Source organism: Lissotriton vulgaris, chromosome 9 (assembly GCF_964263255.1).
Source record: "Lissotriton vulgaris chromosome 9, aLisVul1.2, whole genome shotgun sequence".
Taxonomy (NCBI): domain Eukaryota; kingdom Metazoa; phylum Chordata; class Amphibia; order Caudata; family Salamandridae; genus Lissotriton; species Lissotriton vulgaris.
Genome location: NC_141697.1, coordinates 465,559,599 through 465,583,268, shown reverse-complemented (window position 1 = coordinate 465,583,268; position 23,670 = coordinate 465,559,599). Strand labels below are relative to the sequence as shown.

The 23,670-nt window shown below is 46.1% G+C and overlaps 1 protein-coding gene across 1 annotated transcript in view; it reads left to right on the top strand.

The window, feature by feature from the left end:
- The window catches only part of NUDT14 (nudix hydrolase 14), a 584,870-nt gene that overhangs the window by 436,787 nt on the left and 124,413 nt on the right, over positions 1–23,670 (top strand). The window contains exon 3 of the mRNA XM_086937918.1: positions 16,589–16,653. Coding sequence (XP_086794044.1) covers positions 16,589–16,653 — 65 coding nt within the window. The remainder of the gene's footprint in view (positions 1–16,588; positions 16,654–23,670) is intronic.

Below are 23,670 nucleotides of genomic sequence, written 5' to 3'. Positions count from 1 at the left end.
ATTTCCTGGTTGCGATTTGTCTCTTTTCTTGAAAACAGGAATTATAACTGCGCATTGCCATGACGCCGGTATGTTAGCGCCCTGGGCGACCGCATTGAGAAGGAGAAGGATGTATTTACTCCAGCGCTCTTTGTCATTGATAAAAAGATCCGCCGGCACCCCGTCTAGTCCCTGGGCTCTACCATTAGAAACTGTGCTCAGGGCCATCATAACTTCGCTGTTACAAAATAAGTTATCTTTGTAAAAAGAAGACCTATAGCCATCCATCTGGTTATTGGGCTGGGTGTCTGCATACTGAGGCTTAAAATAATTGATCCAGACCTCCTGAGATACATTATTGTCGGGAGGCTCCGATACACCCCCCTTACCCCATTTGACAATATTCCAGAATAGCCTAGAATCTTTTTTGTCACTAGCCTCCTTTAACTCTTGCCAATGGAGCTCGTCCCACAGTTTCTTCGCATTTGCTATACTTTTTCTATACTCTATTCTAGCAAGGCGAATAGACACCAAATCCCTAACCTTGATTGCGGCTCCTAAAGCTACTCTAGTCTGCCTACACTCAGCGTTATACCACTTAGCGGGTTTGAGATTTCTCATACTGACTTTCTTCGCAGGTTTCTGAAAATGATCCCTGATCGCTGCGAAGAGGTTCTTGTGGATTCTGGTTGCTTTATCGCTGCCTAGGTCAGTTAGGTTTGCTTGATCAAGGAGTATTACTGCTTCATCAACCTGAGCATTAATACTTTTTATGGCTTGCTGGTTAGCCTTGACGTGTACCCATTTCAACCTGCGCATGTCGTTAGTCAGAACAGTCAAAGGGGCATTAACTACCACGTGTGTCATAACCACACTAGTTGGAACCCACCATTTGTGTTTAACACATAACGGATTATGATCACTTTCTTTTCTAGATTTTACCTCCATATCGACCACTTGTCGCCAGAGCTTTCGACTGCATAGGACGTAGTCTATTCTGCTCCTATATCGCCCGTTATCAAAGGTATTTGCCCCTGCCTTATCGCTCAAGGTCCTTCCATTTAATGCCCTCAAGCTACTTTCGTAGCATATTGCATTTAGGGAGATGATATCCTCAGACCAACGAGTGACAGGTTTCAGATGTAATTTAGGGACACCCCACTGCCTATCCTCCTCATCTCCAGCCCGGTCTTCTTGGATAGCCAAGGGAACCCAAAGCCGAACAAACTTCTGACCTCCCTCCCCTGTTACCCCTGGCGTAAACAATGTAAATATCAAGCCAACCCTGAGAGCCCAAGTCGACTCTAATAAGTTGGATGTCTCTGCTCCTGGTGTCAACTACTTTGATAGTAAGCGCTAAACATTGTCGTACCCAAATAGTAAGGCCACCCATGGGTCGCCCATTTGTGCCTTTTAATGCTGGGATGTGATAGTTCAAGTAGCCCTTGAGAAAACATGGTTCACAGCGCCAGGTCTCCTGGAAGATGCACACATCAAAGGTGTTTACAAAACTTCTCCAGTCCTGAGATTCCTGTTTAGAGCCTAACCCCGCTATATTCCATGAGACTAGCTTGCCAATATCACCCCCTATGTCATCAGATATTCCATTAGGAAAAGGTACAGTAGGAGTAACAGGCGACCCCAGCTCACCTACACCAATGGATCCTCCATTCGGGCCAGTTGCGGAAATATCCCCACAATTTACGCCTAGCTTTAGATTAGGTTTCGGAGGATGATCGGCACTCTGGTCTGTAGCATCTACAGTTTTTGGGGTCCCCATTATTTCTATGTCATTCACGGTCTCCCCAGTGACCCCAGTTCCTTCAGTTGGATATATTAGATGTCAATCATTGCTGTCCAGTCCTGAGCAGTTTCTCTCGCATGATCTACCCATAGCTCGAGAAATTTGCTCTTGGAGCTGGGGTCAAGATTTTCTTAACTGGATCATCGATTGTGCAGGGGCACTAGTCCTAAATTCTAGGGCAAAAACATTTTCAGCAAGAGAAGCATATTTCATCGTAAGCTCTATGGAGTCATATTTATAATTTGGGGCGCTAATCCTTTTTGCCTCCAGAATGTCTTCCCTTATCACTGACCGACAGCCTCTCACATGTCGCAACCAGTGAATGGCTTTGTTTGTCAGAGAGTCAGGGTGCTCTATATTGCCTTTTGTAATTTGGGGACACTGCTCATGTATATTTTATTAGGGGAGTGGCCTTTATTAGCATAGCGAATCCCTCTTTTCCCCTGGGTACTAACAGCTGTTATTTTATCCTGTTCACGAACTCTAGGTATTATGGTTGATCCTCCTGTCATGGTTCTAGGCTTCTGTTGGATTTCAGGGGCATTCACTGTGACTCTAGAACAGTGAGATATAGGTACTTCTTTTATGCTTGTCTGTATAGTAGGTCCGATCTTACTAGGGTCAGAGGCGTACGGTACCATTAGATCACTACGCTTGTCCTTGACTGGGGCTTGATTAATTTTATGTTTTAAGGGGAAGGAGTCTTGCAGACTTATTGTTGAATTTGCTTGAATTTTTCTTCCTCCCTCACCCTCGCCCCTAACTAATATGGTTAGATTCTTTACTAAAGATTTTAATGAATCTATTTCATCGCGAAGAAGAATTACAAGATTTGTTAAATTAGTGACTTCTTCAGTCACTGCTGCACCCTTGCTGCTGCTGGAGTTAAACGCAGCATCCAGATTGGCTAACTGCCCTTCCACTGGGGTAGAATCTGTTTCTAACAACAGTTGATGGGCAGGGGTCTCATTGTGAATATCAGCCAGAACTGTAAACCTGTTATGACAGGGTATCGATGGAACAGCGGCCGTTGGTAAGATGTGACAGGTGGTGTTAGTAAGTGTATCCTGGACTACGTGACCCTGGGCGTTATTATGTATAATCAAACAGTCCCTATTATCTTTGTTATTATCGATCCTTGATTTTCTTTTTGCCCGGAACATTGCTGGTATAGGTAGATCATTAGTATCCTCTAGTAATCTTAATGTATCACCCCCCTTCTCACTTAGGACCTCCCCGCTACACTGACCCTGATCAGCTTCGAGGATTTCCCTACAGTCATCGACAAGATCATTGATTCGCTCCATAACACTTACAGCTGCATGACTAACCGCTTTTCTAGGTTTCTTTCCCTTTCGTTTTTTTGGGGGTTTACCATCTCCTCCCCCCGCCTCCATAATTTTTCGTTTCTCCATGGCGCGGGTATGTAGACAACTATGCCTGCGAACAATATGCTTTTAATGGTAGTGACCAAGGTATATCTGGTGTCCCACAGCTCAGCTACTTAACCATAGCCCTGCACTCAATCCTTAAATGTGGAACAGTCCTACCGTAGGTATAGAGTAGTAGATATTAAAGATGTGGCCCTGCCCTGCCTCGGTCGGCCACAGACGGCCCGCCCTTTGCCCGGGCTTAGCCCGGCGTCCCGCGAAGCGGAGTCTCTGTGCTCTTTTCAGCGCCTCCAGGCGCCGGAAATGCGTTGGCAGCCTCCGCTTCGCCTCAAAGGATGATGGGGGCTGTAGTCCTCGGTGGCCGCGAGTGGACGGCGGCAAGCTGGCAGCAACAACGAGGACACACAGGTAGAAGTGTGCTTCGCCAGAGTTTTGCCCCAAGATGCACCCCCGCTACGCCGAGGCTCTGTGCTCTTTTCAGCGCCTCCAGGCGCCGGAAATGCGTTGGCGGCCTCCGCTTTGCCTCAAAGGATGATGGGGGCTGTAGTCGTCCGTGGCCGCGAGTGGACGGCGGCAAGCTGGCAGCAACAACGAGGACACACAGGTAGGAGTGTGCCTCGCCAGAGTTTTGCCCCAAGATGCATCCCCCGCTACGTCGAGGCTCTGTGCTCTTTTCAGCGCCTCCAGGCGCCGGAAAGGCTTTGGCGGCCTCCGCTTCGCCGCAAAGGATGATGGGGGCTGTAGTCCTCGGTGGCCGCGAGTGGACGGCGGCAAGCTGGCACAACCAGGACACACAGGTAGAAGTGTGCCTCGCCAGAGTTTTGCCCCAAGATGCACCCCCTACACAATTGTGCACTGTCCACAGAAAGATCAAAACCCTGCCCACCACTTCTCACAAGTGCCTCTACAGTGACATGGTACCCCGTTAAAGATGCCTGAGTTTATATGAATTTCATTGTGAAATCAGGATCCTTAGCTGCCATTTCGTTGTAACAAATTGTCACTGCCATGAGTCAAGATAGTAACCTGTTGAAACTAAAAGACATTATTACGCTTAAGTCTTGGAACCAGCATACTCAAACTCTTACCAGTGTTTGAAAATGTCAAAGATTAACTTTCCGTTACTCAGGAGGGCATTATCCTGGGAGGTTAGAGAATTGTTATTCCGGAGAATCTGCGACAACAGCTAATTGAAGTGGCCTATGAAAGACATTGTGGAATCGTTGCCACAAAACGGGCTCTCAAAGACCAATTCTGGTTTCCTCATCATAATGAGAGAGTTGAAAGAGAATTGAAACCCTGTCCTCTCTGCAGCTGTCTTTCATCGAAAACCACTCAACACACCTTAACGATGTCAGAATAGCCAAAGCATGTATGGGAAAGAATTGCTTTTTACTTCTTCTGTCCTCTTGACAATGGGCATCACTTGATGGTGGTTATTGATGAATACTCCCAATTTCCATTGATAGAAGATTTCTCATCTATCACTCAAGAGTCTTCGAGAGATTAGACGGCATCTTCATGACATGGAGTGTTCCAGCAATCTTAAAATCTGACAGTGGCCCACCTTTCAACAGTCGAGAATTCAGGGACTTTCTCAATCATCTTAATGTGAAGCATCAGAAGAGCACACCTCTTTGGCCCCAGGCACATGCCTTGTTGAAGGTTTTATGAGTACTCAAAAAATCTGTCCAGCATGTTGTATTGGAAAAGCTTGATTTTAAAACTATTGTGAATTCCAATCTTCACGCTTACCGTTTGACCCCTCACTCGACCACATGTGAAAGTCCTGCCACCTTGATGATCGGGAGAGCCATGATGACCAAGTCACCTCAATGTAACAACAGTAGATCAAGTACTAAGGAAGAAACCCGTATAAATGACTTGGATTGTAAAAGAAAAACCAAGACCTACACAGATAAGTGCCGGCATGCACAAGACGTTACTTTCACTAGAGCAGATCGAGTGCTTATCCGTCAGTCTAGAAAACAAAAATCTAATGCTCTCTCCTATGCTGAGCCATTTCATATTGTGAACAGTAAAGGACTCATGGTGACTGACTAACGTCCTGGGAAGTCCATTATGCTAGATTCCTTGCAATTCCGACATGTGGCTTATTGGTCGTCAGGCAATGAAGTCAATGTAGAGACTGGGTCTAAAAGGACAAATGAAAACTCCCTGACTGCGGTTGCTCCTAGCTCGCCTTCGCAAATCATGGTTACTTCTACTGTCTGTCCCCAGTTTCCGATGACATGCTGAGGACGTGTGATCAGAGCACCACGAACACTTATCGTAGAGCTATAATTATAGATATATTTGTAAAAAAAAGATTTTTTAAACTAACAGAGTGGAAGATGTAGTGTTGTGCGAGTTAGCAAGACGGAACCCTTTTGGCTCCTGAAGGACTCCTTAGAGCTGTGTTAGTGTTAGAGCGAAGTTAAGTGAATGCAGGTATGGGTTGTTGAGTTACAAGCAGAAGAATATGTACATGTTATACTAAGCACCGTGTCTAGCGTAGTCCTTGGCGGTTACCCAGGCTAGGGAGAACGCTACAGTTGATATTTTGCTACTAGGCCTCCACTCCTAACCCCCCACCCACAACAGTCCTAAAGCTTTTTGGGGTTATTTGGAATAGTTTGCGTTTAGGCCACCATATCTTTTTTTTCCACATTGGCTATCCATAACCCTCGCATGTGCCTATTCTGCGGAGACCCATACTCACCATACTTACCGGCCCCCGCATACTGCTGCTGCCGAAGGTGGGAAATAATGTCAGCCAACAAAGCTTGGTATCCGTAGTGGTCGTTGTTGGCCGCAGTTTATTAATAACCAAAGACATATTAATAACACAAACTGGTATCAAGCAATCTTCCATTTTTGAACATTACTCATCAATCATAATTGGCATATTACACATTATGACACCCTCTTCTACTAGCAGGTGTCAGTCTCTTTGTGCCCTCCTTAGTTCGAAAATGGGGCTTGTACACAACCAGTTTGTTGTCAGTCTATTGGTGCTCCAGTGGTTGGTTGCCCACGCCTTCTGCGTGTTGTGGAGGGGAGCTTTACGCTTTCCAGTCGGGAGTTAGGTCCCCAGCTCGCTACCAAATTGCGCCCTGCCGTCCGGCCGGGTCTGGGCCGCGAGTGCCGTCTCCTCCTGCTACTCCCCTCCTTTATGCCGCCACGTCACCCTGCCGTGCGGCATTCAAAAGTGAGTGGCCATCCTCTTACACACCGCCCGCCGGTGTGTTTTCTTAGCCAACCAGTGTAGGATTTCCGCCACGCCGCAGGGAGGCGCACGTCTCACTGCGGCTCCCCCCCTGCACCTGGTTCGTGGCTCCCACCTTTCTCCATCTTTCATTTTTTTTTTTTTTTTTTTTGCAACCTGCGAGTGACATTGCACCTTCATCCCTTTTTCGGATAGGTGTACCCCGTCTTGCCCATAGAGCTCTGGGCGGCCCGGGTGGATGAGGCCGTGCCGAAATGATTCCAGGCCATTGGCGAGGCAGAACTTGTGCATTGCCACGTTTAGCTTCCTCCTTGCGTTGTCGACGGCCTTGTTGGAATCAGCACCTCTCCAATGTTTCCTGCTGATCATTTCGGACCAGACCACCATCGTGGGTCCCAGCCACGCAGCTGTCTTGGTGAGATCCCTTTGGATGGCTTGCCCGACAGCTTTTCGCCCTAGCCGGGTCAGGTCATTGCCCCCTAGGTGGATGATCAGGACGTCAGGCAACCAGGCCGAATCTGCCATGAGGCCGTCCAGCGTCGGCAGTAGCTGCTCCCATCTCATGCCTGGCTGCCCTATCCACCTGATGTACGTCGCTTTGGGCCTGCGTATGCTGCGGTCCCCCTGCCGCCACCAAGACTCCATCCGGGACACGAATGAGTGCCCCACCACCCAGACCAGCTGCGGGCGTCCCCCTGTCGAGAGAAAGCATTCCGTTAGGTGGCTTTTACTGCGCACCGTGTGCATTCAAGCGAGGGCGGGGGTGTGTTGTCACCCTGCCGTGCGGCATCCCAAGGCAACTCCCACTCCTTCCCCCCCTTCCCACCTTCGGGGCTTTCTCTCCCTTCTTGTCTTTTTTTTTTTTTTTTTTTTTGTCTTTTCTCTTCACCCCTTTTTTTTTTTTTTTTTTTTATACGAGGTGAGGGCGTATGTACGACTTGTACGCCCTGGAGCGCCATCTGCCCACTGCCTGGATCCTGTCCTCTGGCATGCCATGCTGCGATGCCGAGGTTGCCGCGCCGATCCTGAAAGAGTGAGAGGCGAACGAAGCCGCGCAATACCCGGCTTTACCAAGGCCCTGGCGCATTATGGCTGTAAACTGGAACTTGCTCAGGTACCTCCCGTCCTTATGTATGAAGAGAGGGCCATCGCCAGCTGGTCGAGCCCCCATGTACCTGAACAACCAGCATACCGCGCAGAGCCCCGACTCCGGTATGCAATGGAGACGTATCGTCGTCCCCCTCCTTGCCCTGTCTGTTTTGGACTGTCTCAGTGTTAACTCCACTGCCCTCTCCATTGGTTTAATGTCTCTTGCCTGCAGGCATTGCTGCGCTGGGCCCGACTTGCTGGGGGTTACCAATTCGCTGACACGGAATGCTCCAAAGAACGCCGTCGTGAAAGCCGCCCTAAATAGCAGCAGCTCGTACTCATCCGATATTAAGCCTGTGAGGGCTCCAAGGAGCTGACCCAGTTTGGCAAAATCGATGGGACGCCTGTTGTCCTTCTTTTTTCCTTCAACCCTCCTCCAGCCTTTTAAGGCCGTCTTTAGATAGGCCGAGGTAGTGGGGTCCTCGCCTGTGTAAAGCCTCGCAAAATGGGCAATGGCGGACAGATGCGCCTGGGCCCATGATCTCGTTTTTTTCGACTCGAATGCCCATTGCACGAATTTCTCGACCGCTGTGCGAGTCTTTGCCCCGTTTTCCAGCGATTTTAGGCCCCCAACTTTCATAACTGTGCCCGCGTATGTCCTGTATCTTCTGCTAGCTTCCGCGGTGAGTGATTGCCCTACTAGCCATGATAAGTCTACTCCCCCAGGTCCCAAAGGGACGATGGAAAGGGGGTCATCTCCTTGTCCGCCCCGGGCACCAGTTCTCTGAAGCGCTTCATTTGGGACCGTGAGAGTGCGTCTGCTGCCGAGTTCTCTGCCCCTGGCACGTGGCGTGCTTTCAGCTCCAGGTTCCCTTCTAGCTGTAATTTAATTAACCGTCGCATTAGCCTCAGCATGTCCGGGCATCTCGCTGCGCCTCTGTTAATGGCCTGCACTACTCCCATGTTATCCGACCAAAGGGTGAGTTTCAGGTTTTTTATTTTCTCGCTCCAAATGGTCATTGCCACAATGATTGGGAACAGCTCGAGAAACGTGATGTTCCTGGTGAGCCCCTGCGCATGCCACTCGTCTGGCCACTGGCTGGCGCACCAGCTGTTTCCCAGGACCGCGCCGAAGCCAAGGCTTCCAGCCGCGTCAGTGTAAAGGGCTATCTGTTCGGCCGTTACCCAACCTGCTCTCCAAATCAGCACCCCGTTGAAATTCTGTAGGAACTCGTCCCACACCCGCAGGTCCTGTTTCACGCCTGCGCTCAGTCTGATGTGGTGGTGCTTGTGGGTGACGCCGGCCGTTAGCCCTGTTAGGCGCCTTGAAAATACCCTGGCGGGCGGGATTACCCGAGCCGCGAAGTTGAGTCTACCTATTACTCGCTGGATCTCCCTCAGGGTGGCCTTGTCCCGACCCCGTAGCTTCGATACTTCCTCGCGAAATTCCTTTACTTTGCCTGGAGGCAGCCTGGCCGTTCCCGCTATAGAGTCCAACTCTATGCCCAGGAACGTGAGACTTGTGGTCGGGCTTGTAGTTTTTTCCTTTGCGAGGGGGACCCCTAGAGACCTGGCTAGCTCCTCGAAGGCTGCCAATGTGCTTGCGCACACTGAGGAACCTGCCGGGCCCGTGAACAGAAAATCGTCTAAGTAGTGCAGTTTCCCCCCTTCCTGGTGCCGGTCATGCAGCGCCCATTCTAAGAAGGTGGCGAACTGCTCAAAGTATGCGCATGATATCGCGCATCCCATGGGCATGGCTTTGTCAATGAACACGTCCTCTCCCCATTGGAAACCCAGTAAGTGGAAACTGGAAGGGTGGACCGGCAATAGTCGGAACGCGGATTCAATATCGGCTTTCGCCATAAGAGCCCCTCTGCCTGTCGCCTTCACCAGCTCGATTGCGTCGTCGACTGACGCATATCCCACCGAGCAAGCTTCGGGGTCGATACCGTCGTTCACGGAGGAACCTTCCGGAAACGAAAGGTGGTGTATCAGCCTGAATTGACCTTGTTCTTTCTTGGGGACCACGCCTAGCGGGGAGATGACTATGTCTCCTTGTAATTCCTTTGGGATAGGGCCCTCAACTCTGCCCAGTTTCACTTCTTTCTCAATCTTGGCGCTAACCACTTCGGGGTGTTGGCTTGCCGACTTCAGGTTGTTCGCCCCCGCCGAGGGGAGCGGGCCATGAAATGGAATAACGAAGCCTTGCTCGAAGCCCTCTACCAGTGACCTGGCCTCTGCTTTGTTCGGGTATTTGTTTGTTAATCTGCGCAGCTGTTGTGTAGTAATGGGGGATCTGGCCAGCTGGCGCCTACAAATGTCCACCAGTCCCCTCTTTTCCCCTGCGTTGGGGCTAACGCTTCTTGCTCTTTTCTCTCTTCTCCCTTTTCGCTTCACGTTTGGAACCTTTGCATGCGGAGGTGGCATGCTTGCCCCCGCAGGTCGCGCATGCGTGTTGAAACTTACAAGACGAGCCCCATGAGCAGTCCCCCGCCTCGTATCTCCAACAGATCGCCTTAGTTGCGGTTGGGGAGTCTGATCTCCCGTTCGACCGCCTTTGATAAGAACCACTCTTCCCTTTTTGGTATGAGCTCCGAAAGGGCTGGTCGCCTTTTCCGGCCCAGGTCCTAACGTCTTTGGCTGTGAGCATCTTGTGGATGAAGCCGGAGACATCCTCCTCATTCCACTCCATTTCGGGGTGCCTCTGCATTTTTAATCTAAACCCTTTATCGTATTCTAGCCAGGCATCCCCTGGGAACTGCCTCTGTGCTAGGTGGATATTGGCCTCGTACAGCCACAAGTCAGCCGCGCAATGGGGGAACCTCTCCACTATAATGCACGCCATGATTCTGAAGGCGTCTAACCAATTTTCGAAACTGCGCTCTTTTCTGGCCCCACGCCTTTCTCTCCTGTCCTCTTCTTTCCTGTCGCACGTGGTTAGATCAAGACCTTCTAGCTGTATTTCAAGCAGCGAAAATATGTCGATGAATTCTTTGCGCCATATCCTCTCTTTTACCGCTAGGGGGATGAGACATGCCAGGCCGGTGGCTTTCGTAGTCAGGGACGCCGGGCCGGGGGATGGCCTGATGTAATGATCGTTGACTACCCCACTCGGAGGTGGGCTTCCTGCAACGGGGCCGTAACCCCAACCGGGTAGCGGGGAAATCTGTTCCCCCTGGGCGGACAAGCTTACCTGCTCCTGCACTCTTGTCTGACGGGCCCACCCCGGGTCGACCATATGCCACGTGAGACCTGCCGCTTCCTCCGCGCGCTGCTCCCTAGGCCCTGGTACCCCCTGCCCTATGCCATTAAGTAGCCCCGGCGCTAGCGATTTCAGACATTCCCTTACGATGTTGCTAATATGCTCACCCTTTTTCTTTTTGTCGGTCGTCTCGCCCTGTTCACTGCCCTCCGGCCTCGGCGTAAGAGGTTTCTGCCGTACCTTCCTCGGAGGGTTCCTCTTCGATGTTCTCTTCATCGGCGTGTTTTTCAGCTTCTTGGGTGCGGAAGGCCCTGGTTCTTCGTCCGCCTGCTCAACCGGTCTGTTCTCTTTCCCCTTGCCCAGGTGGGGGTGAAGCCAGTCGTCGCCGTGGATGGCCGATAACTCGCGGATCTTCAACAGTACCTCCGCCATCTCGTCCGGCTGGCCTTCCGACATGTCGTGAGTCTCTGCGCACTTGTGTGTGGCTTCTTAGTTTCCCGCGTCTGCGTCAGGCCGTCTGCCGGGGGCACAGCTGACTGCGTGTGCTTATCCCGAGCCCTGAGCTTGCCGCGGTCTTTACCTGTTGTTGTTTCGGGGGAGCTGGCACGGCGCGCCGCGCTCCGTAAAGCGTCCTCGGTGATGATGACCTGGATCTTCTACCGTAGTCCCACCGTCTATCTGCCTCGTCCTTCGCCGCGTCGCCTCTCTTCTTCAGTTGTTCTTCAGTCGTTGTTGCTGTCGCGCCGTTCTCCCAGCTCCTCGAATGCGATGTGCTTCTGCTGGGAGGGCGGCGTCGCTTAAATCCTCCTGAGCCCTCCATGCAGGCCTCAGGTGAGTCCCCCTGATTGGGGGGTTCAAACAAAGCCAGGTTGACCATTGGACGTCCTTTGGGGGGCGCCAGGTCAACAGGTCACTTCCGGTCGGGTGGCTGGTGCGCACCCCGTTTCCGCTGGTTCCTGTGCGCATCGAAGCGCCCAGAACCAGTTTTTCCCCGCTGGTGGCACCACGAGGGTTATGGCGCCGGCCTTCGAGCCTCCCCCACCCTTCGGGCGGGTGCGGCGGCCTCTGCAATATCAAGTTTACATCCTTTTTTTCCAACATCCTGGAATTCTAAAGGTACCCAGAGTTTCTGTATTCCCCTGGAAGGGACTGAGAAAATAAACAAAATATAGCTACATTTTGATTTTTTGGGGAAAAATAGGAAAAGAGTGCTCTGCAAAAAAGTGTATTTTTTCCGTAAAAATGGCATCAACAAAGGATTTGCTGTGCTGAAATCATCATTTTCCCAGCTTTCAGAAACATGCAGAGCTGAATCAAAAAACATTTTTTTTACCACTGTTTTGGCATTTTTCAAAGAGGTAGCCCATTTTTCCTAGTTTTTGTGTTTTCAACTGCTTCCACTTTGTGATGGAAACCCCTGGGAAACCCATGGGTGATTGTGGAGAGCTATGGATTTCTGAAAAGTAGGTAACATTCCGAATTCAGCAGGGGTCATTTGTGTAAATGCCTCAAGGTTTTCTCCAGGAAACTAATTGTTGAATAAACACATTTTTTTAAATTAGTACTACAAATTGTCCAGTAGTGGCAACGTTTTAATTTGTAACTTCTCTTCACGATGCCCTATTTATAAAAGTAACATACCATTACATTTGCTAAACCCTCCTGGTTGCAGGGATGCATTGGGTTTGTGGATTTTCCAAGAACTTGAGGTAGCACTGGGTGCTAGGAATTTTGTGGATTCCCTCTGATTTTAGAAGAATACAGCACAGAAATGCAAGGAAAATGTGCAATTTTAGTCAGATTCTGAGGTTTGCAGGGCATTGTGGGTAGGAAACCTTTGAGAGGCCCCCGAGAGGCACACCACCCTGTATTCCCCTCAGTGTCTAGTTTTCAGAAATGACGGTCTTCTGTAGGTTTTCCTGGGTGGCTGCCAAACCCAGGCCCTAAACCTGCAGCTACTCCTTTTTGTTGATGTTGCCACATTGCGTCTTGGACCCCACTGTTTTGCGGGCACTAGGCCCTCCCACACAGGTGAGGTACATTTCTATCAGGAGATATGTGGGAACTCTGGGTGGCAGGAAATTTGGGGCTCCCAGCAGATTCCAATTCTTTGAGGGATCCACGCAAGCCACCCTGGAGTCCATCTAGTGTCTAGTTTACTAAATACCTAGAGTTGGTAGGTTTTCCCTAAAGACAATGTACACCCTGGCAGAGAGACAGAAAGGAGAAATATTACTGCATAACTATCTACTCCTCAAGTACACACACATACAGGTTGGATTTGGCATGAGGGTGAGTGAAAAGTTCAACATTTTATTAAGAAAACACTTCACAAAAATGAAATTTACAGTTTTAATAATTGAAAGTTCCTAATGCTGAACCAATGACTCGCAGCTCATGAGTTGCAAAGCCACATCAGGGCACCAACCACATTACATGCTATTCATGCACCTTTCATGAGTGATGCACACAAAACGATTTACACCACCAGCCGCGGGCCCTGCACACTGCAACACTCACATCAACAAACAGCGGCATTCAAGGGCCTATCCCTTTGATGCACCCACAGGACTGACACAACAATCACACAGCCTGGCAGCTGACAGAATGTGTGGATTGGCATATGACTGGCAATGTGTGTAGCCCACACAACACCAGCCAAATGCCAACTAACACACACCACCAGCCGGAGGCCAACAACACACGCCACCAGTGCACACACCTCCAGCCAGATGCCAGTTTAGACACAAAAATCCCACCTCATGGAAGCTGGTGGAATGTTTGGACTGGCATGTCGGTAGCTGTGTGTGTGTAGGGTTAAGTGACTTGCTGATGGTCACAAAACACACACACTGCCAGCCAAGGGCAAGTCCACACACGCCCAGCCGAGGGCCAATCCACACACACTGACAGCCAAGCGCCAGTCCACACACCGCTAGCCAAGCGCCAGTTGACACACTCCGCCAGCCAAGCGCCTGTTTACACATACCGCTAGCCAAGCACCAGTCTACACATGTGAACATCACTTTTTTTTAACAAACAAGAAAACACAAACCAGTTTGAAGGAGAAGGAGAAGAAAAACCAACTATGACTACAAATAAAACAGATATAGTTAAATAAATCAAAAAAACGCAAACCATGAAACTGAACAAAAAATATAAAATAATATAGACCAGTCAGTTCACTTTTGCTCTCATGGTTGCTCCCAATACTTGAGCTGAGTGTGGTACGACTTAAAACATGCAGGTACACATATATCAGGATTAGAAGGACACTCGGTGCAGTACATACAACAATTCTTTCGCACACCTCTTCAGGCACAGACTCTACATCTCCTACAGTTCGTTTTTTGGGATGTGGGAGGAACGTAATCAGAAAGTGGCGATCTTTCAATCTAAAGGGAAGTGTACGGTAAACACCTTTATGGAAAAAAAAACGAAAACATAAATCGTTTCATCTAATCGGAAACTTGTTATCGTGTGCTATGCTGAAATGTGTCCTGTCCGTTACATGTATGTAGTATTATAATATTATATATTATTAATCAGGATAACCAATGTATACATTTTATTGTCAATTATTTTTAAACATAATACAAATTGGCTTAAATGCTGCCACCATTTTACATTTTCAAAATCATTTTACAATCCAAAACTATTTTCTTTATGTGATGTACGCCCGATGCATTTTGGGATCTGATGATTCCTTCTTTTGGGGCAACTAAAAACAAAGTTGTAAGACAGGGGAAATATATTCAATGTTTAGCACGCTCATGTTATCAACAATGTCAATAAAAATGTTTAAGCAAGAGTATTGAAAGCGAAAATCCAAACTCAAACCCATCACCGATAAACTGTTTTTACAACTGCACACTTTTTCGGTGAGTGATTTCAGTTTGGGTCTAATAAATGATCATGGACAGACCGGTCACAATCGGGGTGATCCTGTGGCAATGCTGAAGCATTATCAACAAAATGCAGCATCCGAAGCAGAAGCAACTACAGATCAAGACTCATGGTTGCAGTAAATATAGAAGTTGCCATCAAGGAGCTAGAAGACCAATATGAATACAGTGACGGTTTATTATCAATCACATCCAAAAAGTGAAACCCCAGAACTTCTTCAACTAATCCAGATTTCTAGGCTTTTGAGTCAACCCCTCCCCTCCATCCCACCTGGGCATATCAGCCTAAAAATGGTCTGTCTGCCCTGGGGTGTCTAGTGCCCTCCGGGGTGCAAAATAGCAAAACAAAATATTCCCCAAGTGGAGCAACCGCTGCCCAAGGTGTCGCTCGCCGTAAATATCTCACAAATATTATCCCCGGTGTCTACTGAGTTTCAACCCCCTCCGCCTCCCCCGGTGAGGGCAGATCGGCTGAAAAAATGACAATGACTGAATTAGCCGGGGAGGGGGGAGGGGGGCAAATTATGGATTTAACTGAACTGCCCTTTAAGGTGGACAGAATACGAAAACAATTATTCCCCAAAGGGAGTGACCCTTACCCAAGGGGTTTCTTCCCACAATTATCTGCTAAATATTAGCCATAGCGTCTAGTGCATTTCGACCCCCCCCTCCCAGGGGGACAGATGGCTGAAAAAAAGGCCGAACTAGACTCTAAGGTGGGCCGAAACATGGATTTAACATCTTGCCGCATAGAGCGCGACCCTTGCCCAAGAGGCCACTCCCCCAAACAACAAAACAGACAAAAAAAATCCCTGGTGATCTAGCGGTGTGGGTTAATGCTCCACGATTGCGACCAACCCAGGATTGTGGAGCACGAATCCACTACAAACTGACGAAAGGGGAAAGGAAAAACTCTTTCTTTTCCACAATGAGTGTGTTCTGCATTCTAACCCCCCTCCACCCCAGAGAAGGATTACCTAAAAGGTGTCCTCTCTCCTAAACGCCCTGGAATCAAATGGGTTCTAGTGCATCCCTGGCAGCATCTGATGAAGTCAGCTCACTATGTTCATTCTGATGTCATCAGATCGCCGATGAGGGGGGGTTGGAAATGGCAGTGGAAGCGCTTCTGCTGCCCCTCCAATGGATCCGTGTTGCGGGGGGGGGGGGGCATGTGGGGGAGCACAAGCGCTCCTCACACAGGTCAGTGGCAGGACAGCCTGGAGCCATCCTCGGCACACTCCCACTGTGGCTGGAGATGGTTCCAGGTTGTCCTGAGCACCAGTGGGTTTACGACCGGTGCTCACTCACTTAAAAGAAAAGTCAAATGGATTTTTTTGAAATTTCACTAATTTCGCCAAATGCAAAATTTGGGAATATCACAAATTTAGCTGGCATATCTAAACGTTTGCTGGGACCTAGATATAATATGTTTGAATATGATTAAGGAATGAACTGGAGATGAGTGGATTTCTGTGACGTTGTTAATAAGGAAGGTAAATAACATCTTTTTGAATTTGTCCTTATCAAAGTCCTTGTCATTTTGTCTTGCATAATGTCTTTTAATGATATAGAACAGTGTGTTCTGAATTTTTATTGCTCATCTCTTACATGTTGATAAAGGCACTCTGGCAGAGATGAAATTACTGTTCTCTTCCTGAGAAGAACCACCATTAAGCACTCTCGAGGATGCTTTCGGTTTTGGGCTACTTTCCCAGCTGCTTTCTAAAATTCATTGGCTCGCATTTAGAGCTAAGTGTATTGGTAAAAGCTTCAGTGCGGTGCAAATCATTGATATTTTTCCTGTAAGCTTTGCTTACTGTCTATAACTTTATTCGCTAATGCATGTGTCTTCAAATTGACCTGGGTTGCTTGTTAATATTTTCTATGATGGGTGGAAAACAGCTATTTTTTTGCATAGCATCCACTTTAAAAAGTTGTGCTGGCTGTAATGTCGCTGCTTCTTCAGATTATCTGTTTTTTTCCTCATAGTGTTTCGATCCTTATCTTCAATACGACTCGGCAGTGCTTTGTTGTGGTGAAGCAGTTCCGCCCAGGTAATCATTTAATCAGTGTATTTGCTGTCAAAGGAAGCTCGCTCTTAAAGTTATAGCAGAATGAAGGATGTGTGAAGGCCCGTGTGTCATGATGTGATGTGTTTTTTGTTGCAGAGCCTGTGCCCTTTGGCTAGATAGAATGTACGAGATCTGTGGGATTATTAATCCCGAAGGACCCAATAAAACCCCGAAGCACCAGTATCTCAATATCTGACCTTTGTGCTCTCTCCCTCTTGCTAGAGCAACCATACCCTTACAGTGGTGCTCTGTGTAGCACAAACTCCACCCAAACTAATTTTCTACCACACACACATGCATATATTAACGTAACATAGATCTTTTGCTGTAATAGTTGCCTTAAATGGATGGCTGAAAATGTTTGGTGGAGCTGTATGTAAAATAATCGGAATAAACAAAATCATATTTAATTAAACTGCAGGTATCCGTTAAAGAGGTAACTAAATTAACCTGAATCATTATAGTTAAGTTGTTTTTTTTTAAATGTCTGCCTCTAAGGATACGATATTCCACTGCTGCTATGCTCCACAATTACTGCGCAGGAGAGTTTTTGTGCAGTCTTGTAGCATAGGAGGAAGTCAGTAACACCTCATGCAAATAAAATGTTGTAAGGCAGACGCTCCTCTAGTGTCAGCCTTTTGCTGAAATTGATTGTTATGTTCATGCATATTCGGCCCACAAACCTTTTGATACATTGGTTCTTATTCTTCATTTAGCTTGTCAGTTTTCTCTAAAAGGGGTGCCTAAGAGATTGCATTAGTGAGGTAGCGATAGTAATCCATTAAATTCTCTTTCTACTATGGTAAAGTGCCTTACGCTTTTTTCGAGTTTCAGCCAGATTAGGAACAAGACAAAGCTGTTGACCCTGCAGTAGGTATGAAGACTTTGTAGCAAGAACTGTTGGCATTAATTTTACTCTAGGGAGGCCATCTTCAGTCAGGATGTAATGGTTTCTGCCTCCATTACTGGTTCAGTTGATTTCACATGCACTTTGTGGCCACGCTATCACTTAGATAATCTGCATGATCGTATCACCTGGATGCGGGGTTGGGGACGGTGTTAACCTCCAAAATGGGTGAATCAATGTGTTGCTAAATACAAAATTCAAAACAACATTGCAAAAATACAGTCAATTAGAAAAAAAAACAAGCATTGGCATAGCCAATAGGTCTTGCCTCTGGGACCTTATAAGTGTTTATATTTCACTATTACTACATACTGTCGGACATGGTTCTCAAAGCTACCGTCAATTCAATGGAGCACTCCAAATTCCCAAGTCATTTCCTAGTAAGACACTAAATAAATTGATTAAATATGAACTGCGCTATACTGTTCAACACTGTGCGGTTCTGCTGCATGTATGCCGCACGATTTGCCAGACCTTGCTGCCTACTTTACTCAATCCTGCAATATAGTCGCACTCTTCACTGCTGTGTAATTTCAGTGTCCTTGAATTAATTCATGCTTGAAAATAAATAAATGAAAAATTAAATAAATGTGAAAAGTTAAAGAGGCTTTCTGTCTCAAGCTACAAATGGCAGTATAAGAGCCAAACCAGACTGCCTTTAGAGACAAAGTTTTTTGGGCTAAAATCATCTCATACTTTCAACAATCCCAGTCTGATGGCAATATATCTCTGCGTGTAGTAGCGGCAGGCTTTGCTTTTAATATTTCAGAGTCAATAAAATGAGCAGTATTAAATTGAGCATTAGAAAAGCAGGGGTCTAAACTACAGTCCATAGTAATTGCCTTCTAACATCAAACAAATGCCCAAGTCACCGTCAACATAAACACTTCACCGTAACACTATCACATGCATGCTTGTATGTGTCAGTAAGAAGCGTTGGCTTCCGTATAAAGCACACCACCTAAAAGTTTGTTTAGTGCTCGCTATACAATCACATGCCAAATAGTGCATCAAACAAATGTAAAAGTATGATGCAATGTTAAAACAGATTCTATGAGACCCCACCGTATTTTCATATATCTGTGACGCGCTCAAGTGCGCAGCTTCCAAACAACACAAAAGTGCACCAGTGATAATCACCCGTCCTAGCTGTGAGTGCGCAAAGCATATTGTGAAATACTCGTGGTAACATGCTTCGTAAGAGCAAAATAATAGCGGAGCTATTGCTTACAGAAGTGCCGCCGACCGCAAAGTCACGAACCGCGGAAAATGATTACCAAGCGGAAATAACATAGCCATTTAAACACTTTACAGCTCATTGTATCTTAAAGCTGCAGAGCACGACCTGCAGTGTTAGCTAAGCAAGCCGGAATAATAACCAAATAAACAAGCGTGCGTGCCTCGTGCTGAAAGGGGGCAGCAGGGGGAGGGGATAGAGGAGGGGGCCGGCGCTGGTTTCCCTTGCGGGAGCAAGCAGAAACCATCTGTTAATTACTAACAGATGGTTTTAAAAGTTCGCTCCCGCAAGAGAATAGGCAAACGTCCATGCTTTGCCATTGAAAGCAATGCAGCACGTGCAAGTTTTTGCCTGCAAAAGTGAAGCAATGGCTATGCGCTCTGCATAGGCAAGATCTAAAAAAGTATTGATTCATAAAAGGAAGTTTGAGATCAGCAACTTTGAGAAAACAGTGAAGGTTTATTAAAATATTAAAGTTTGATACATAAGGCAAAAATAAAGCACAGTTCAATAAATCAGAAATCAGTTGCCTTAAAGGCATTAGAAATAAATGCGACAATGAGCAGAAAAATAGCCCACGCTCAAAATTCTCCAGCTGCTGTTAGTATTCCTTGATGGTCTCTCAGACAAGAACCACCCACAAAGTCAGATCTGCCATTAGAAGAGAAATATCATTGATGTCTGCTCTTGGTTTGGTACACAATTCTGTTACATCAATGCATTCATGGTTCATCATCTTCATAATTCTTTGGAATCGGCAGCAGCATTGTAGTATTTAAAGTATTGATATGTTGTACCAATAATGTCTGCTCATATGTTGTCAGGTGGCGTTTGTCATGTACCGAGTTTGTATGCGAATCAGCTACCTGTTGACTAAATGATGGACAATCAAAATCAGCGAATAGCCCATTACAGTTCCCTCACTCTGCTCAATTGGAAGACAAACAGCTGCTATGAATTTCAAACAACCTGGAAGAACTGTGGCTACTTGATCTAAAGTAGTATATTTGGTACTACTGGACAATATGGAACTAACATTTTATTTATTTTCCTAAGATCGTGGACCACCCTCCATTTACCATTTATTTTTTTATTACCCATCACATGTGTTGCAAGGACAACCAAGAACCTCTTGTAGGATACCCAGTTCTATCATTGTGTTTGTTATGGGCTTCATTCCTTTCTCTGCGTCTCATTAATGTTTATATTGTCGAGTCCTGGCCTAAGCTGCATCTAGTTTAACTGTAATTTTTACTGGCTCTGCACTGTTTATCAATCCAATCACTTTACCTCTGAAATCCCAAACATCTTGTTTAACAGTATGTTTTAATTCAATAGGCAGGTCACTTTTTGTAAGAACTTGGAACAACTAGACTCTTGACTCTCTTGCTTTACTTTTAATTACTGAAAACTTATTTTTAGGCTAAATTGCGACTCCATCTGGTGTACAATAAATCACCCAATTCATCTTACACAGCTTATCCCTGCCGAGTAAACCCAACATCTGTCATCATTTCATATGCAGTAATATATTTAGGGTCAGCCTTTTCATTTTCCATAATATTGGAAGAGCGCTGGGCCTTACAACATAGTCTCGTAGTCAAGTTCTTAAAACATTTTCACCATTGGTAGTTTGGACTTTTGTTAGTTGAAGTGAAGCATTAAAAGAGAGAAAACATCAACAATACATGTCTAACTTGTGAAGCCAATGTGATCTCCACAATAAGGACCCGTAATCATGAAATATAGTTAAAGAGTTTTATTTGGATTACCGATCAATCCAGTATATATGCAAGCCAAATGAAAGTTCAATAAGTATAACAATGCAATAGATACGCTGAAATATCTCAGTAGGTTGATGCACAGCAGAATGAGATACAGAAATGTGATATCCACAAATAAAGAAACAGATTAAGACAAACAGTTGCTCCATAAAGAAACTACCCTTATCTCTTTTAAACATAAATCAAATATCGAGTCATCTATCAAGGTACTCTAATTCAGGAGCATAGAAGGTGTCAGCATAATCAGACTTCAGTAGAAATCCTGGAAAAAGGAAATGCGTTTTTAGCATAAATCTTCATACTTTCAAAAATAGGGCAAGCAGAGAGGTCTTTATCTCTTGAAGTCTAAAGGGAATTTCTGCAGACTCTAATTATGTGAACACCAATTTTAAGTACCAAGAGATTCAGATTTTTTTTATCTCCTTTAACACCACCATGAACCAATCAAATTATCTTGCCATCCTGGTGCATGGTGAACGGAAGGCCTCTTTCCTCCATTTATTCTCCATGTTCTCTGCCAAGGACTTCCATCCAGGCCTCTCTATCAGCAGCCAGGGCGGCTCCCCCTCAGAAGCAGAGGAGCATCGCCCGCCTGCTGCAAGTGCAGCAGGCAAATATAAATAAATAAAATGGCATACCAATGCCATTTTTTTTAATTTGCCAACTCACCGTCTCACACTGTGTACATAGCGAGGGTGGGGTGGTTGGGTGGAATCCTGCAAATGCAGGATGGCAACACTTGTCTACAGTGCGCATGTCAAACTGGCCAGCCTGACAAGCACTTGTTACCCAGCAATACAAAGGCTGTGAAATAATTATTCTTATAAACTATTACTTTTATAATTGTTGGATGATCTGCCCTGATTTCCTTTCAACTTTACTGTTCATTTCCTTAGTTACATACCACCTGACAAACAATGTGCTAGGGAAATAACAAAGAAATTGTAGATCTCACATAGGTGCACCTAAGTTTTAGTACTTAAAGTTCCTCCACTTGTTAGCTATCGAATTCTTGTGAAGAGATCTCTCTCTATATATATATGTGGTGTCCCTAAAGCTAAAAGGCCCAATAATGGCCCGTCTTCAACTTCAGAGTCAATCATCTGATCTACTTCAAGTCAAATTCTTAAATGAAATAAGGGATTTTTAAATTCTTAATGGAAGCTACCAAGTGGGTTGTCATGTAAAGGAAAGCAGATGAAGTGGAACAGTAGATACCAGATAGTTACATTTGAAAACAAGCATTTGCAATTCAATAGGTCTCGCATTATTAAAGTTTGAGCTATTGGCATTGCTAAATAATGCAACACCAATAGCTCAAACTTTAATAATGCGAGACCTATTGCATTTTAAATGCTTGTTTTGTTTTTATCTTGGATATTGGTATTGGCGATTTAGCAGCTGTGATTTGTGATTCATTCAGTACGACTCAATGTGATCAAATGAGGGTGCCACTCCTAGGATTAGAATTCAGCTCTTCAAAGTGGCAACAATGGGCATTCATTATGAGACAGACAGATTCCGATAAAGTACTTATAGAGTGGGTGGGACAGTAGAAGGAAATAAAGAAAAGAGGTTGTGTGAGAAAAAAGGGGGGGATGCCCAGAGGGAGAGAAAAAGGTCGGCAGTACTCGTTTTTTCAATATAAAATTTAATGACAGAATTGTACAGTTGTAAACGATTGGTAATAACAGGTCATACTATTATCTGGTGACACTCATGTTATCAACAGCAGAAGGATGAATGGCCGAGTCTACACAAGCAGGATTTAAATGTATCACTTGTGGGTTACACACCTATTTGTACAGAAATAAGCAACTTGGTGTAAGACTAGCTAGAAAACGAGGATTACTGTGGAAGATTCGTAGAGGACGGAAGACAGAGCTTAGGTCAGCTGGAAAGAGAGGGAAAGTAAAAGAAGAAGAGAGGAGCGACCGGAAAAGCGAAAGAAGAATGAATGGGGAGATGCAGACAAGAGTCTGACACATGAGACAGATGGATGGGCACTCGAAAGAGAGATTCAGAAAAGAGGCTAGTAGAGGACACAAGAAGTATTACTGGGGAAATGGTATGGAGTCTAGGAGAGCTGGAGAGGAAAGAACTAGAACAAGCACTGGCAAAGTCAATGTGGCTGTAAGATGCAAGGGAGATAGGAGATGGTGGCAGGACACACGTTATTTTTCATGTAAATACTATTTATTGACATTTACTATTCAACAGTCTTTACAATCTACTTCAGACACAATTGTGATGTCTTTCCCCACTGTACTTTTCCAATGTATAAAACGTACGAAGCTAGTAAACCGTGTCGTTAACTCCCTCTCCCACCGTCAGGATAGCAGCCATTTATTCAATACCTTATCTCAAGATAGGTAATTCCAACAAAGTGATCGGTCTCTTTTGGGAATCATCTTATTATGCGAGGATGTCTCTGTGTGGTTATAATATCAATCACAATATTTCAGTGCACACAGCCTGGGCGGGTAGCTAACCCCTCTACAATATTGCCCCATAACATCTAGCATTGGCTACCACACTGCCACACATGGCTCAAGAGCTGCTCCACTGTCATTGTTTCCCAGTGTTTGACGTACCAGGTGTATACGAAAGACTCCTAGGGTTGTTTCCGAAAACACAATAACTATCTTGGCACTCACAAACAGATGAAATTAACATTTCTATTCTCTTCCTTGATAGTGGCCTTAGGGCTAGCACTGCGTTCAACGGGTCAGCGAGCGTCAGTGATGCACTCTATGGCTGCAGTACTTCCTCCAATAACATCTGGCAGTCCTCCTGCATACCAGCTCTTCCTGCAATCATGTGCGCTCCTGGGAACGTCTTATGTATTTTATCTGGCGCCATGTAACATCCTACCATTATTTTCAATGAGGATTCTCTTCGAGTCACTGATTTATTTTGTAATGTCACATCTCTTCCAAGACGTTCTCATTTTCAATATCCTTATTTATTTAAGTGTATTTGTTAAGTGCAAACATACACTCCAAAGGGGTTTCTTGGCACAGTTCACAGAGCCTTGACAGTGAGAAAAAAAGGGAGGGAGTGTTTTTTTT